We start from the raw sequence: 17,598 nt of genomic DNA, 5'->3' as shown, positions 1-17,598 counted from the left end.
GTAGCTCCGAGTCTCCACATTACTCACCAATCGCAATGCCTTGTTTCGATAATCTGACGTAAGTTTCCGCGTTCAGCGTGAGCCGCGTGCACATCGTGACGTATTTGTAGGGCTAGTTTCATTTTTCTGCAGAAAAAGGACAATAACGACCCAGCCAATCGCACAGTTAATTCTGCTGGTACATTTGTTGTACAAACAATGCCCGTGGCACGAAAGCAAATCTCAAGCAATATCGTCCCCCTTTCCCCGGCCTGAAACCCCCACGGCTTTCCTCTGCACATTGGCCGCACTTCCTGCGTCTCTGAAACAGCTTGCATAAAACTCATATCAGCAGTCGGTTGCATAACTGCAGAAATCGATATACAGCGAACTTGGGAACGTGGTGGTGCTGTAACTTATATGTACTGGTAGGACTTACAAAACACATACCTCGCATTAACCCACCTATACTGTATAGGACCTGAATACGTAGCTGTCCGAGGAGCCGTTATTTCATATATGGTTTCATTTATATGAAACCAAAGGGGGGAAAGACGACAGACACTGCGCTTTTGTACCCGAAAGAGAGAAAGCACATACGTGTAAGTTCATTTTACTTTAGTAACTAATTTTTAGGCGTTCCTACTCAGCTTCACGCTGTACTTCTACAAAGGCAAGCAGCCGTTTCTAAATACTATAGTACAGTGGGGAAGCTTCGCGTGTTCGCTTTCGATCAACAAGAGTCGCAGTAAAGTGCACGGAAAGCTGGGCGAGCTGGAATTGATGCATTCTTTGGGTCAGCGCGCAAAACGAAGGCAACACAAAAAGGGAAGAACACAGGACCAGTGCTGTCGAACTAGAGTCGATCCGTCAGAGCCCTGAATTTTCGCTTTGAGACAATAATCAGTGATAATAAAATATAAGTTATCCACGTAATTCATTCCAAGTCGACGTACGTCACAAACTCACCAACTTCAATTATAAAATTGCAATAAAGTAATTAGCAAAAATTGCAATGTAAAGTAATTAGCAAGAAACCTTATTCGTAAAATTTTGTCAATAAGTTAATTATGCATGTTGATTTCTCGTAGGAGTAGTGTACGCCTCTTCGAGTACTCCAGCTCAAGAAAAGAATCGTGCTTTCTTAAAAGAAAAACACCCTATATGTGAACGTGCGTAGGCGTGTATGTGCACGTGCATGTGCAGTGCAGGCCGCACATATACTTCCATTCACGCTTGAATACGTCAGAGCTAATGTGGGTGCAAGCACGAACGCATCTGGGGCGCTGTAACGTAAAGCTATTCTAAACTATTTCTATTACATTTCTACAATCAGCCCTCTAGGATCGGTCAAAAATATTTCGAGCCATCCCCCCCTCCCCCCCCTTTGCCTGCTTGTCATGTGAAGTGACCTAAACCGCGAAAACTCCCAATCTGATATGACGTGTACACACTGTTATGCGCGATTAGACCGAACAAAAGAAACACATTTCTTTATGATTCTACGCCTTTCTCGCGATTAACCTTCCGCGATTGGTGAAAATGTTTTCTGCAGCCACTTCGCTTGTCTGTCACCCAACGTCAAAAAAACCGCGAGAACTAACGTCAAAGTGACGTGAACGCATTAAAGACGCATTAATATGACGAACAAAACTGATTTATTTTTTTAATTAGCCGGAGACTGCCCCGTTCTGAAAAGAATAGATGATGTCTGCCCACCGATGGCTCTGCATGACACTGGATGCTCGGCATTGCCGGGGAGAATGGCTTTATTTGCGTATAATAAAAATTTTTTATAAAATAAAAGTTTAATGTTGTCGAGCCCTTTTGACACGTATACGAGGTCGCTCTGCCAACTCTTCTTCGCTGAGGAACCGTTGTAGCGGCATTTTTTAACATTCCGTTGCACGTCGCCGCGATTCTCGACAAGCCACGGCAAGCTAAACAAGAGGAAGCGGGCTAATCCCAGACGCCCGCCCTCCTCATCCGGTTATCTACTCTCACTGCGCTAGCTCGGCCCCGCCGAAACCCGCTCCATTTCTCCTCACCTCTTGTCAGCCAATTCTACAGGGAAAACATGTCTAGGTCGGCAATGCTATTTGCGTTGAAGGCAAACGAAAGTGATCACATATATAAGCGAGGGGGCGCTTGATTCGGCGTTCAAACAACGCTGCGGGTCACCGCCCGATACTTGCGTCGGCAGTTACGTAAATTTCATGTCCAGGAGATTGGTATAAAACCAAGCTTGAATAGTTTTACGTCATAGGGCCCCTGCTTCGTTCTTCTCCGCCACGCTGCAGATGGCCGCTGCGCCGCCAGTATGCAGATCTATGCACGCACTGTGGGAATCGATGTTGTGCGAGGCATTTCGCAGGCCACTGGTTATCCATCATCGATAGGATTCCGCAGTGCTTTACCAGGCGGAAATGGAGTAGTTGTGTGCGTGTGTGTGACGCAAGCGTGTGAATCACGTCGCGTCACACACACGTCGTCATCTTGCTACTGTCGTCATATATGACGGCAAGATGACGACGATGGCGAAGACGATCACATGACGGCGTGACTTCTACTTCGGTCGTTCGGCGCGAGCTTACCACAAGCCGATTATTGGACGGGCGTAAGCGACATAAACCTGAATTATGACATCATCTGTGGCTAAGTGGTATGCAACCGTACGTACCTATGTGTATGCCCTGTGATCCTGTGGTGTTCGTTAAAGCAACGTTGACATTTGTATTGCGGCGCGGAAATGTTAGACCTGTTTGACCTGGCAGTACAATGAAGGCCGCACACGAAGGCGGTACAATTTCGCATAGCTGGTATAATGGGTAGAGCCTGGGGCTGCTATGCTGGAAGTCGGACGTTCGATCCCATCGTCGACCACGCATTTCTTTTATTGCGATAGCAATTCTATGGACAATTCAACCGGATTTCTGCCATCGGCGTCGCCGTCGTCATCGCCGTCGCCGTGAGGTTCCGTATAGATTCCAAGGGCGATAAAATCGTCGCCGCGCGCCGTATGCGCGAGCGAAAGCGCGCGGGGGACGCGCGCGCTATCACGGAGAGTGAGCGCACGGCCGAAAGCAAACGCGACCGTCGCGCGAAAGGCCGTGGGGATATGGGCGGGAGTGAGGCGGGGCGACGCTGTGCTCGTGCACCAAAGGCGTATCTTTCAATCGGGCGTAAGGGGAACTTGCCACTCAATCTCCCACGCGAAAGCAAGAAAGCGGGAAGGCAGCGCGGGAGGGAGGGGGGGGGGGGGGGGCGCAGCTTCTACTCTGCCAACAACTCCGTTCGTACTTTGCCCGGCTGTGGCCGTCGCCCGCACGGTCTCTTATCGCCACACGACTCTGACCAGGAGCCTGTATGGACTGTATGCGCTGTGCATCCGCCGCTCAGTTTCCTTTGAAGCGATAGACCGCACGAACCTTGCCCGCTGCGGCGGCTGCGATTGCTGCCAGCGTTTTGACAGTCGTTGTCTGCGGTCATTCAGTGTGATCTATTCATGTTTGCTACTACATAAAACTACTATCCCTACTCCGAATAGCTCTCTACTAATTTGCTATCGCAATTGATGCTTTGCCTTTCGGGCAAAACTGCGACTTTTTATTCAAAGGGTCCGAAACGAGGCGAGACAGGGACCTACCTAACTACCTCAAATAATAATAATAATAATAATAATAATAATTATTATTATTATTATTATTATTATTATTATTATTATTATTATTATTATTATTATTATTATTATTATTATTATTATTATTATTATTATTTGATTTGAAAACATATATACATTTGACAGGCAAGGGAAAGCGAGGAGAAGGCTGGCATCTGCCGCCGGAAGGGGCACGACGCCTGCCTGCTCTTCAGAAAGGAGGAGACAGAAACATAGAAGATAGGAAGGAGGGGAGGAAAGAAAGAGCAAGATAACAAATCTCAAAGGGTCGCATTAGAAAAGCAAACGCCCCCCGTGAAGGCCATGAGGGCATTCGCAGAGAAAGCGCAAGTCTCGTCCACCGGAGCCCGGCGCTCAACTTTTTCGTCCTGCTGGCCCGGCAGCGACACCGCTTTGTCGTATCGATCGGAAACGCAAAGCAGCTTCCCCTCACTTTCCATCGCGATATTCTGTGGTGCCACCAAAGAAGGCGTTGGTCGCGGAGGAGAGGGAACCGATGCCCATTGAGTGGGTCGGCACACGAAATCTAGCTAACACCCATGCCACGGTGCATATTATTGCGCGCAACTGTTCCTTGCGTCTATCTTGCTAAAGCAGCGCAGCATTGCGTAGCTGGCATCCGCTGTCCGACCGAATTCGCGGGCCGTTGCACGTCAGCTGTGGTTGCATCAGCTGTGGTCGGCTCACCTTGGCTGCAGTATATCTAGATATTCTGCTCATTCCTCACTACGCGTGCGACGACCAATAACGATAAGGCCCCACGTATTCAGTAGCTGGGCGAGCTCTGTCTTCGTAAAGCTGTATACGTTCAAACTACGCACGCAATGTGCAGATGCTTCGAGAGAAACACAATCTCAAAGAGCGGAGCTATGTTCTTCAGAGAGCAGGTGTATTAGGCGTAAAGAGAGCGACAGCCGCTAACTGCGCAAACGTATTTGTTGAGCTTAACGCTGCGAGGTTTCGGTAAACCGAGCAAACCTCCGATCACGTTGTAATGGCTTAAACATATGCTTCAATGAGGAGGCAGAATGGAAGCCGCGAGACGGTCGATTCTTGTGTTGAGAAAAGGATCAATCTTAGGTCACTTATGCTGCTCTGTGCTGTCCAAGTGTTCAATCTTGAACGCTAATTGTGCTACGGGGAACAGGAGGAAACACTGCACACACTCACGTAATCGGTGCTGAGTGCGAATCACACTGCCTCCGAAGAACGCCGCTAAAAAGCGTGTACAGTTCGTTTCTTTCCTGCGAGTGTTATTTCAGAGTGTGGAATAAAAGGTGAATTTGCAGAAGCTAAACGCCCAACGCACGTGGGCTATATGTTTACTGCAAGTATATATAGAACTGTTCCACCACAAAAGCATTAAAGCTGTGAGCGCGTGCACGCGAAGATGCACTTATAATTTACACACTGCACCAACTAACCTACAAATGTATGACGGCCCGGTATGAATACCCTCGTTCTGATCGCGTCTTTGTCGAATGTGCTCATATGGACCACTGGAAAAATATTCACAACGTGCTACAATGTTTTTTGGTTTATTTTTAAGCATTCCAATTATATAAGCACTGTCATTATATTACTATTGCGCTCGTTCGAATAGAGGTTACTGTTGATGGTAAAAGTAGGAGTCAATTTTAACATTGCCAAGCAGCTAGCTTTCGAACATGTAATTCTGCCCTTACTGAAGTATTTGCAAATATAACAGAATTCTGTTGTACACAGAGGATATTGCTTAAGCAACATCCTCTGACAACTAAAATATAAAGGTAAATATAAGAGCCCTTGAAACTGTCAGCGCTCACGTTACGCTAGTTATGGTAAATATATTTCGTAAGAGAACCATTCTCTAACCACCACTTCACCAACATGCCTAGAAAATCGAACAAGTGATGCAAGGCACCACCCCTCGAGCATCGGCTGGAGCAGACACTGAGCTTTAACAACACTCATTGATCATTCCTACGACGAAGAGTTGCTTTATGGACATGCCTTCATTACAGTGCATTTTAATGCAGACGCCGCGAGCACTTGGTTACGAAATATTGGCTCATGAATTGCCATAAACTGTCATTAAAGCACAGTAACCCCTTAGTTCCAGAGGGGGCGTTGTAATCAACTTGCGATGAGATCACATGGTAAAACATGTACTCAGAGCGAAAGGCAAGAGAAACGCCGCCATATAGTGAAACATCGATCACCATGGCGGCCCGACAAGTCTGGGATAGTGCGAGGAGTGTAGATAGGAGATGAGATTCCTGAATAGAAACACGTTGTTTTCTTAAAAATCGGAAGTGCAAACTAGACTAGAGATTAGTTGAAGTGATGTTGAAAGGCTAGCTGTGGGTGCGCAAGGAAAACAAGTGGCAGTTCTGGCCGGAGGGCGAAGCACTGACAACGAGAGCAAGGTTTGTGCCTGAACTCCTCGGATGGTGCAGGCGAAATGTTATCGCAACACAAGGACGTTGCTGCTGGGACAGCGTCCCCGCAGGCGTCTCACAACGCGTGGTGAAGAGTAGCGCCGCCAGTGTCGTCGCGCCTCCTCGGTGCACGGGTTGAAACAGTCGGGGTTAGTCCACTCGAACACGTTGTCTTTACTGTTTGTTCCGCTCAGACCAGTGCATACATGCAGTAGCTCAACACTAGTGTCTTATTGTGTGCGCGTGCACAACGGTCGTGCCAGCAGTGGAAGCAGTGGCCGCCATCGAGCGCTGGAGCGTTGACGGCGCGTCCACTTCGCTTCTGTGTCTTTTCGGGCAAATAAAATGTCTCTAGAAACCCTCCGCGCGTGGGCCACGCATGCGTCGTCGATAGTGGGATAGCACGACGGTGGCGTCGTCAACGGCGTGAATGCGCCTCGAGCGTTCCCAAATTGATTGCGAAATAAAACCATAAGGGTACAAGGAGACAAGGAGGTCCAGAGCAAAATCTGCTTCGAAAAACGACTGAGGAATGTGAAGCAAGATTTGGGAAGAACCACGAAAAGCTATCGCCGCAAATAAGACAATTCAAAGGGCAGGGCACTACTGTTTGAAGCCTGATCAGGATATCTGAGAACAAGGTGCTCCAAAATAAAGAAGATTTGCCGATGACGGCAACGTTTCCGTAGCGTGTGGAAATATTGTAAAAGCCATAGGGCACATTTTGTTAACCTGTCGCAGTATCCATCTAGAGGTCAATGAAGAGGTTGGAAACATGCCCGAGGCATTGGGATTTAAGTATTAGTGCCAATGCAGCGAACATAAAGAATATATATTTAGGGCAATATTATTGTTTTTTCAGAGGCAATGTTTCATTAACATAAACCGTGAGCCCTTAATGCCAATACTAAGCACGGAAGAAAGGTAGGAGCGATATATGGAAGGGACGAGCTGGGTGGCATCCGCCACCACCCCGTTTGAAAGGCGACGCTCACACATCCATCCATCCGTACATGCATCCAGTCGAGGAGGGGTGTCAGAATACGAAATATGCGATTAAGAACCGTTAAGACACCGTAACTCGCTCAATTTCGGTGCCACTAAGGCTGTCAGTTTGTCTCGTTACGAACTGTCTATAAAATCTCTGCGACGTTATACATTTCACTTCACAAAGACAGTTTTCAATCGCCTCCCTCCAGCCGAATGTATCACTACTAGTTGCGACACTACTGCAGCTCTCACTTGTCAGTATGCTCCTGAACTTTTATTCTAGAAACTGAAATGATTCACGCGCACTTGTGTTCCAAAAGTCATGTTCACAGCCCCGTGAATTAATGGTGTGCATGAAAGCGCACACCATGACTGCTACAGCGAAAAAGTGCCGATCATGGTCTCAGGTCTGGTAATGTTTACGTAAGGAAAGCGTGCTACCGAAGTATGGGGGTGTATGCGTAGCCATGTACAAATTATTCTCACGACATTTCAACACTTTATTTTAAGTACAATGGGCACAAATGTTAGGTGTAATTTATTTTCAGTTCATTTTTTCTATGCTGTGAAGTGTTTCTTTATTAGTATGAAGCAGTTGTCTACTCCGCATTGCACAATCAATTTTCCTACGTATTTTAAAGAAATTTCTCCATCCTCTTTTAATAAGCACGAATCAAATGCGAGAGCTTGAGATCAGAACAAATGTACCTCTCGGCGATGCCCTGGGAGTTTCAGCAGCATCATTGTAGTCCATCTTCATTCCAATATATGAGGAACAAAATTCTATTATTATATGGCGAATTCATTTAAGTGCGATATCTTTGCGCAGAGCTAAGCATTAGGTCACATATGGCTTGCGCTTAGACGGAGCATTTAATTTCGTAATCACTGCTCTGCGTTAATTACATATGCAACAGGTAAAGGATTAGAAGCGCTTGGTAGTACAAAAGCCAAAACTGAAAGTCTCCGATGTCCGGCTTCTTCTCCGAGATAATACTGTTGCGTGCACTACTCTCTGGCTGCGCTGTTTTCTATTGCAGTATATTTCGCTTGGCAGTCAAGATTATTTTATGAAGCACTGACACGAATAGACACCGCATAGAGACCGAATTTTTTGCAATTTAGGTGTAAATAACGTTTTTAAGGGTCATAAATTGTCACAACAAAATGAAACACATCCATTTCTGAGGAGGTACTGACAAAAGAAAGCAAATGTTCGACCACGTAAAATATGCAAGTACGTGCAAAGTAAGATAACAGCATAAATGCACATCGAATAGCATCATCGCCCACTAGCCGCATACTTCTGCGCAACGGATTATCTGGCAAATGGCCCAGCGGGGGATGAAAAAAGCAGCACGGTTAGCGCACTAGAAATAAAACGCATGCTCGGACAGCAGACGTGACTCCTATGACCGGGAGAGCTTTATGCAGCGACTGTTTTTTTGAGCAGCCGATAAAAAGGGAGGGAATGATGCGCCTGCCGACAGGAAGATAGCCGGGACGGCATGCATTATACGCGCCAACGGAAAGGAGCAACGTAGGAAAACGTAGAAAGCGAGAAGCAGCGCGGGCGCTGCAGCGAACGCCTTTCGCGCCTCCGGAGCGCTTGTTGAGCTACGCGATGTCTGGGGGAAGGGCCGCTCGCAGTCCGGGCCGCTGCGCGACTGCGGCTCGTTGGAGAGCTCCGCCGCAGCGCCAGGCTGCCGGCGCCATATTGCTGGGGACGCTCCCTCCTCTCCGCGCGTTTTTGGGGAGCTCTCCCCTCCTCCGGCCACACCCACGAACTGTCGGAGGCTCTCGTAATGGCGGCCGTCGTCTCCCCAGTTCGCCGCGGCGGACGCCACTGAGCGGGCTCCCTGTCACGCAGAGCGCGCTCTTCTGGGATACCAGCCGCTGTCGAGGCGTCCTCGTGCGGTTTGCGTGGACGCGAATCGCGGACTCTTCATTTTGCGCTTGAGGACCGTCGTCGCTCTGCTACGTGAAGCGTTGGAGGGAAAAAAAGGATAGAGAGGAGCGAGAGGAGAAACACGGAGGAGTGCCGCTGTGGCTGTGATCGCTGTGCGGTGGCCCTGTGCCTGGCGCTCGTCGAACATGGGAGGAGATACGCAGAGCCGGCCGCCGATGGCTGCGCGGTGACGGCGGTCACCCAGGTGTGCTCTTCGTCCTCTCCCTGAGAGAAGCGAGCCGTGTGTGTGTGTGTGCGTGTGCGTGCCCGGTGCAGCGAAGAGAACGCTTTCGTAGAGCTCGTCGCTCACGTTTCTCTGTGGGAGCACCTGTACGCTCGCAGAGACCATGGGTTGGCGCTGCGTGTTGCGAGCAGGCCATCGGTCGGCCTCTTCCTGGGCGCCCCTCTTCCTGCTGGCTCTCCACCTTCAGTACCAAGCTTCTGATGCACTGAAGATAGGTAAGAGCGCGGCGAAAGTATGTGGCCAGAAGCGTAGGTATTATCTAGCGAAGCCGTGTGCTGCATTTCAATCTCTATGTATGCAGCACTGAAATGTGGCATAGAACACATGTACCATAACAGGAGTGGATAACGCGAACTGTACGCCTTTTGTTCTCAAAATTCGCCTCAGTTAAACAATTTCCCCATTCACGAATGCTCCAGAGTGCCACACGTCCGCCAGATTGACCGAATTGCATTCGCCTTATTGTCAAGGACCCAGTTGTCTCGTTGCCATCCTGTAACCGAGGGTAGGCGCGATGGAGCAAACGTTTTGTGCCCTTGGATAGTGCAACTGCAGGATATATCACTTAATCGCAGCCATTGGGCTCAAAATCAATTCAAAGCTGCACCTCGCGAGTCGTGTCACGTAGAGGAAATGAGATAGATCCAGCCACGCTAACTCACTGGCTACATCAGCACGAGGCTGCACGTTCTATTCGCAGGCCATGGCGGTGGCATTCCGACGGGCAAAGGCTGCAATGACGCTCGCGCACAGAGTTTTTGGTGCATGTTACAGAGCTTCAGCTAATCAAAATTATCTTGGACCTTGGACGTCTCTCATAGCCCGTATACGACGTGATAAAGCACTAAAAAAAAAGACGGAAAAAACAAGCAGCAAAGCAAACTTCGACGAGTACCCCACCCGCAGTCCTCTAAACTGAGCCTTTAAGTATATGAAATGTTTACTTTTAGGTGTGCCCCTTATAATGTCAGTTATATGAGCCGCACGAATAGCGCCACGTACAGAAACTGCTGTGTACAGGTAATCCATTCGCTCTCCTTCGGCAGCGAGTTCCCCGGCCACCATTCTTTACGTGTTCTTTACATCTCTCGGTGAAGCCCCAGTGATCCTACTCTGTAAAGCGAGAAAATCGATCACTGAAGTACAGCCAGCGTAAAAAGCTTACGAACCACAGCTAAGAAAAAGCATAACGTTTTCAATGCCTCGGCACACAGCCAGCTTGGTATTCCCCGCCTGTGCAAGTACACCATGTGTCCCAGCTAACGTTAACAAAGCTGTTAATGATTTTTTTAATACGGTGCAAGATACAATTATAAGACTTACAGACTTACGGTGCTCGGTTGTCAGTGTCTTCACAGCCGAACACAGTAGGTCTTAAAATCGTATATTGTACCGTGTAGACTTGATATATATATATATATATATATATATATATATATATATATATATATTCATTCATTGAACAGTTTGTTTAATGTTAGCTGGGACACCGTATATAGGTCAAGAGCCTAGTGCACTGGCTACGGTCACAAACTTATCGAATATTACCGTTTCTTGTGAAGCCGTGCTCCGTAAACTTATCACGCCGCCTGCACCTGGCAAGAAAGACCAGGGGCAGTATTTAAAGAGCTTCTCATTTATACAACAATTCGCAAATGGCATCCCGCCCTCACCTATGATACATTCACTGTTACCGGTGCTTCTTCTTATGAACAGATTTTTTAATTCATTTGAGAATACAGAAATGCACTTCAGACCACTGTTGGAAACATTATTCTGGACAATATCACCAGGTCACAGCCCAAAACAATCCGACATTCCATTTATAACGAACAGTCTGTAAGCGATAATTATGACAAAACAAAATATTTGTCTCCGTGCTTTTTTTTAATTGTCCCTATACTTGTTCATTATTAATCTTTAAAACTCATCTTAACCTCCTGCCATGTCGAGTCAGTGGTCAAACTATTTCTAAATTGTTCAACGATTTTTCAAGATATCGCATTACTTAGAGCAGCTTCCATGCACCAAGACGGTTCATAAATAAGCTCTTCGGTATACCTTTAGAAGTAGCGACTCATACGAGCACGCGCGTATATTCCACATTGTATAAAATGAGGGCGATGCGTTAAAATCAGCCATTGAAGTCTATTTATATAGCTAAAACGCCGTTAGGATTCCAAGAGGCAAAATTGGCATTAGGCTGACTAAGAGCTCGCTAAATTACCCAGCTCAGTTACCAACACTGCTTCCTATGCTATAGGAACACAGGCTCTGGCTAATCGTGACTGTGGGTAACAAACAGCGGTGGTGGGCATGCTAATCGGCACCTCGGGCATAACAAAATAGACTTCTCGTCGTTAGCTCTTTTTCTCGGCGACAAGCCACCTTCTCTACTAATGCAATCGACATCTCGATTGGTCGGCCCTGTTTTAACGAACCACCGTAGCTCGCGAATTGCTTGCACAAGCAGACCCTATTGCTTGGCTAAAACGTGTTCAGCATTGGTTGTCCTGTGAGACGGCGCGCGTGCTCCACTCGCACAGGGTGCTGGACTGTGAAGGGATCGAGCGCGCGTTCGGAACCCGGGGTCAAAGACCGCGCCAACCTGCTCGAAGACCGAACAGAGCTCGCGCAAGCTTCTTTCGCTCACGTATGCGTGACCTGGCGTCTAGTCATAAAACTACGCTTCTTAAGGGTACCTTGTATATAGCTGGCATTTAGCTATCGCCTAGTAATTCTTCATTCTTCTGCAGTCGCCATTTATGAGCCTTTGTTATGAAAACAAAATTTCGCAAAATCTTAGAAGGGACGGATTCACAATGCAAGTTCGTTTCGGGAAATTATCAGTGCAAATTGCTTTGGCCAATAAATTATTGGCCATGACAGCAAAAATCCCAGCCAACGAGAAATAGTCCTTGCATAGTAAAAGCTTTCTCAACGCCGACCCGGATTTTCAAAACTCTTTCCAAAATAATAAATTCACTCCGTGGTTGGTCGGAGTCTTGGAAACAATTTTTCAATCATCTCACTGTTTGACAAACGATAAAAAAAAATCTGGGGTTTTACGTGCCAAAAGCACGATCTGATTATCAGGCAGCCGTAGTGGGGGACTCCGGAATAAATTGGACCACCTTGGGGTTCTTTAACGTGCACCTAAATCTAAGTACACGGGCGTTTTCGCATTTCGCCCCCTTCGAAATGCGGCCGCCGTGGTCGGGATTCGACCCCTCTACCTCGTGCTTAGCACCCCAACACCGTATCCACTAAGCGACCACCACGGGTGTTTGACAAACGATAGTCGTCCAGTCAGATACACAGCTCTCGCATATGAAATGTTTCGGTAATCAATTCAGTACACCTAATTTCATGCTCCATCGACATGAGTACGTGAGAGAAAGAAGCTGTCGTGTGGGCAGCCTGACGGGCTCTCCCAGCGCGTACATAATCAAGGCACGGAATTCTCGCGCGGTTTCGCTGTGATGTGCAGTCTGCCATAAGTGAACGCACGGGATGACAAACGTTATTTGCTGTCATCTACAGTAGTCGCAGGCCGCAGAAAAAAGCCGGCGTGCCGATGAACTTTGCGACCAATGTAGCACGCAGCACCAAACAACAGAGCTCTTCACGACAAGCCGAGAAAAGCAAAAATACTTCTCATATGGTGCGCAGCCTCTGCGGTGCTTTTGCCAGTCGAGGTGATTGATACATTGCGTTGTGATAAGCACAATCGTCCGGGACAAGCTTTACATATGAATCAGCCGAATCTGGAAGCTCATTATTATAGGTAAAAAAAAGAAAAAGTAGAAGACCTTGACACTTCTGGGTCGCCTGTGACTGAACAGTGCTGACAGTCATTTTCATTGGCAGGTAACCACCAATAGGGTGAACAGGTAAGGAAGCAAGAGAAAATACATCGCAAAGAGACAGTTTCAGGCTCCAGAAAGAGTATTACGTGAGGGTGGCGGCAGAGATAACAACAATTGTGGAGCAAAAAACATGTTATACAGTTACATAAATATGAACAGAACGAGAATCAAATAATTAACAGAGAACGTGAGATAAATAAAGACACAGGAAGGTAAACTAACAGTTGTGAGCTTATCAGTATACAGTAAAGCAGCAAACTTAGCACAAATGCTTACATAAATACATAGTAAAGTTAAGAACTACAAAACTAAAATAAATGCTGGTTGCTAGCTAAGTAGGCCAACTATTGCACTGATTTTTTGTGTGAAGGTTACTGGGTCGGTAATTTCAGCGATGTTATCAGGAAGACCATTCCAAAGCGCAATGGCACATGGCAAAGCAGAGCAGTTGAATGCATCTGTGTGACCGGATATGTGCTGGAAACGGAGATGATTATGCAGACGTCTAGATGTGCGGGAGGGACGAACGAATGGTAAAGTAGATGGGTGTAGATTATGCACGATTTGGTGCAAAAGACAACCCAACGCTATATACCTGCGTAATTCTAAAGATGAAAGCGACAACGACAGCTTAATGTTAGTTACGTTCGAAAATGGACTATAATCTCTGGCAATTAAACGTGCAGCACGGTTTTGGATCGACTCCAGAAGGTGGATTAGATATGCCTGATGAGGTGACCATATAGAAGCTGCGAATTCGAGCTGGGGTTGCACTACTGTTTGGTAGGCAGTCTTTCTGGTGAGAGAAGAAGCGCTACGAAGGCTACGTTTTAGATATCCGAGAGCTCTCGATGCTTTAGCCGTTATTTTTTTTTATGTGGGATGACCATGTAAGGCTCGGTGTTAAAAGAATGCCATGGTACTTGTATGAAGATGGACTAGCGACGATACTATTGTCAAGTGAGTAACTGAAAATGGAGTAGAATTTTTTGCGGGTAAATCTCATTAGTTTGCATTTGTTAGTGTGTAGGGTCATTTGCCAATCGAAACACCAGTTAGTGACACATTGAAGGTCATCTTTAATAGCGATATAATCTTCTTTCTTGGATTTTACGTGCCAAAACCAGTTATGATTATGAGGCACGCCATAGTGGAGGGCTCCGGATTAATTTTGACCACCTGGGGTTCTTTAACGTGCACTACACCACAAGCACACGACCGTTCTTGCATTTCGCCTCCATCGAAATGCGGCCGGCGTAGCCGGAATTCGATCCCGCGACCTCGTGCTCAGCAGCGCAACGCATAGATATGATCAGCTGGGTAGCGGATTTGACGGTAGATAACGCATTCATCTGTAAATAGTTGAACACTGGATGTAATGTTAGATGGCAAGTCATTCATGAAAATCAGAAAGAATAAGGGTCCAAGGACACTTCCCTGAGGTACGCCTGATGTTACGTTACTGAAAAGGGAAGAGTACTGGTGGACTGCTTTCGAAATGACAAAAAGTTTCTTATCCAAGAAATTGTTAGTTATTCAAGGTTTAAGCATAAGAGTTTATAAATGAGGCGACAGTGAGCAACGCGATCAAATGCTTTCGAAAAATCTATGAATAATGAGTCAGTCTGATCATTGTTGTCCATATATTGAAAAATATCAGTAGTGAATTCGATTAGTTGTCTCACATGAAACTCCTTTTCTGAATCCCTGCTGATGTTTAAAAAAATTTTTACTTTCGAAGTGTTGAACGGCATTTGTAAATATTTGTTCGATTAACTTGCAGGTAATGCTAGTTAATGATAAGGTATGGTAATACTCACATCGCTCTTGTCACCTGACTTGAAGATGGGTATGATTTTGCCGACTTTCCGATCATTTTTCAGCTCCCCTGTTGACAGTGACTGCTGAAATATATGACTAACGGTAGTACTGGAAGGGACTACTGTGTGCATTAGAATTTTCGTGTTAATGCCATCAAATCCGGAACTAGTCGATAATTTCAGATTGTTAATCAAAGTAATCAAAGTAGCGATTCCATTGGCTGTTACGGTAATACGAGTCCTATACCGGTAATCTAAGTCTGCGATCCGTGGCATGTTGGAATGGTCTTCCCTTGTGAAAGTGGATATGAAGTAGTTAAAGACGGATGCGCACTGCTCTCCTGGTATGGGAAGACCAGTGCTATCCATCAACGCGGGAGTGTCAGTGCTGTTTGAAAGAGATGGTTTTCCAGAACTTGTTAGGATTGTTTTTTGTGAGTGATTGGAGGTCATCGGAAAATGATTTGTGCTTTGCAGCGCGCTGAGTCCCGTACCTCAGGACTTTCATTAAAGTTTTGCATCCATCTATTCATTGCTTTACGAAGGGAACTGCAGTAGGCTTTTTCACATGCTTTATGTTTATTCCACGAATCTAGCGTGTTGGCACTCTTGTCTGCCCTGTATAAACGTTTCTTTTTATTGCGATAGCAATTATATGGGCACTTCAAGCGGATTTCTGCCATCCGCGTGGCCGTCGTCGTCGCCATCGCCGTGACGTTCCGTGTAAAGTCCAAGGGCGATAAAATCGTCGCCGGGCGCCGTATGTGTGAGTGAAAGCGCGCGAGGGACGCGCGCCTTTACGGAGAGCGAACGCATGGCGGAGAGCAAACGCGACTTCCGTAGCGCGAAAGGCCGTGGGGGTATGGGAGGGAGGCAGGGAGGGAGGGAGGGAGGGGGCGGAGCTGTGCTGCGGCACTAAATGCGTATCTTGCAACCAGGCGCAAGGATAACTGGCGACGCAATCTCCCACGCGAAAGGAGCAAAGCGGGAAGGCAGCGCGGTAAGGAGGGGGGTGAGGCGGGTTCTACTCTGCCAACAAATGCGTTCTTGTACTTTGCGCCGGTGCGGGCTGTCGGTGTTGTCGCGCGCACCGCATCTTGAAAGCGATCACCACACGGCTCTGGCCTTTGTATGCGCTACGCTTTCGCCGCACAGCTTCCGTTGAAGTGATAGACCGCACGAACCTTCGCTCGCTGCGGCGGCCGCGCTTCCCCACGCCCGCGTTTTGACAGTGGTTGTCTGCGGTCATTGAGTGTGATCTACTCATGTTTGCTTGTGCGCGCTGACACCACGCTTGTTAATTCAGTCAGTAAGCGAATGTGTAAAGTTTATGCAGCCGATAAAACTACTATCCCTACTCCTTATAGCTCTCTACTAATTTGCTATCGCAATTGATGCTTCGCCTTTCGGGCGAAACTACGACATTTTTTAACGTATTCAACACTTTAATAAACCACGGTTTGGAGAAGTTAGTGCGAAATGAGGTCTGAGGTATGTATTTATGCGCTAGGCCTAGTAGTCTTTCTTTTAAAAGGCACCAACTTTCGTTGACTGATCGGTGAGAAAATGTTGCGATAAATCTAGATGAGAAGCTTTGTAAATCACGGTTAATAGCATTATAGTCTGCTGTTTTATGATAAAATATTCGTTTTGGTGTTAGATTACGCGTACATGACGGTGTGCGAACTGTAAATTTCAATAACGAGTGGTCACTGAACCAATCAGTGATTGAAATGGCGCAAACTCTTTCAGGTGTTGTTTTTAGAACAGAACAAGGTCTAAGACGTTAGTAATGCGCGTCGGTTGGAGAACTAGTTGCTCAAAGGAAAAATCAAGGACAAGCTGGACAAAGTCATTACATGCACGCGACTTGCCTCTCAAGTTAGGCCAATCTATATCCGGTAATTTAAATCGCCAAGAATGAATATATCAGCTTTAGGGAATTTAGAACGAATAGCGGTAAGGTTCTCACCACGCAAGTTAAGCTATGGTGCGTGTGTGCTCTACGTGGGGATCACTTTACAAAGTATCAGCTCGTACAGCGCTGTCCGTGTTTGCATCTGTGTTGGCACGTGTTTGCAATACGTGCTGCATAAAAGTGGTTTTCCGAGCGTGAAAGAAGCCCGCGAATACACGCAAAGTGTCTTCCGAGCGGCCAGTCGCGCGACAATTTTGCGTGCATTCTCGGGCTGTTTTCACGCTCGGAAAAACATTTTTATGTAGCACGTATTGAGCAACAGAAAGCTGTATCGAGAGTTTTTCATGTTGATCTACAATTTTCTCATATATTTTTTTGCATTCTGCCTAGTTACATAATTAGTCTTAATTTATTAATCAACTTCTCAAAAATTACGATTAGATGAAAAATGTGTAGAGTATCTCCAAGCGACGGCAAACAGCATTACCTTGGTTCTGTCCAGCTACGTGGCATTTGCATATTTTTAAATTTTGGCTAAAATTACGTGGGACAGCCCTATATAGAATAGTATTCTGAACATAACAGTGCATGGTGCCAGTGAACGCTTGTCTGTTCTGCCTAATCCAATAGGTAATCGTGACATAATGCCTGCTCACAGGTCTTCCTAAAGCACACAGACCTTCTAATATAAAAGTGCCCAATATTCAACGAATTCTCAATAGAAGTGGAAC

General features: G+C 46.6%; 1 protein-coding gene across 1 annotated transcript in view; it reads left to right on the top strand.

Moving 5' to 3' along the window:
- Positions 1-8,781: 8,781 nt before the first annotated feature.
- The window catches only part of LOC119449404 (glutamate receptor 3-like), a 48,414-nt gene continuing 39,597 nt past the window's right edge, over positions 8,782-17,598 (top strand). The window contains exon 1 of the mRNA XM_037712573.2: positions 8,782-9,475. Within this exon, the coding sequence (XP_037568501.1) occupies positions 9,364-9,475 (112 nt within the window). The 5' untranslated portion in view covers positions 8,782-9,363. The remainder of the gene's footprint in view (positions 9,476-17,598) is intronic.

The sequence above is a fragment of the Dermacentor silvarum genome, chromosome 4 (assembly GCF_013339745.2).
Source record: "Dermacentor silvarum isolate Dsil-2018 chromosome 4, BIME_Dsil_1.4, whole genome shotgun sequence".
Taxonomy (NCBI): Eukaryota; Metazoa; Arthropoda; class Arachnida; order Ixodida; family Ixodidae; genus Dermacentor; species Dermacentor silvarum.
Note: the sequence above shows the minus strand (reverse complement) of the source record. Positions and strands in the feature narration are given on the sequence as shown.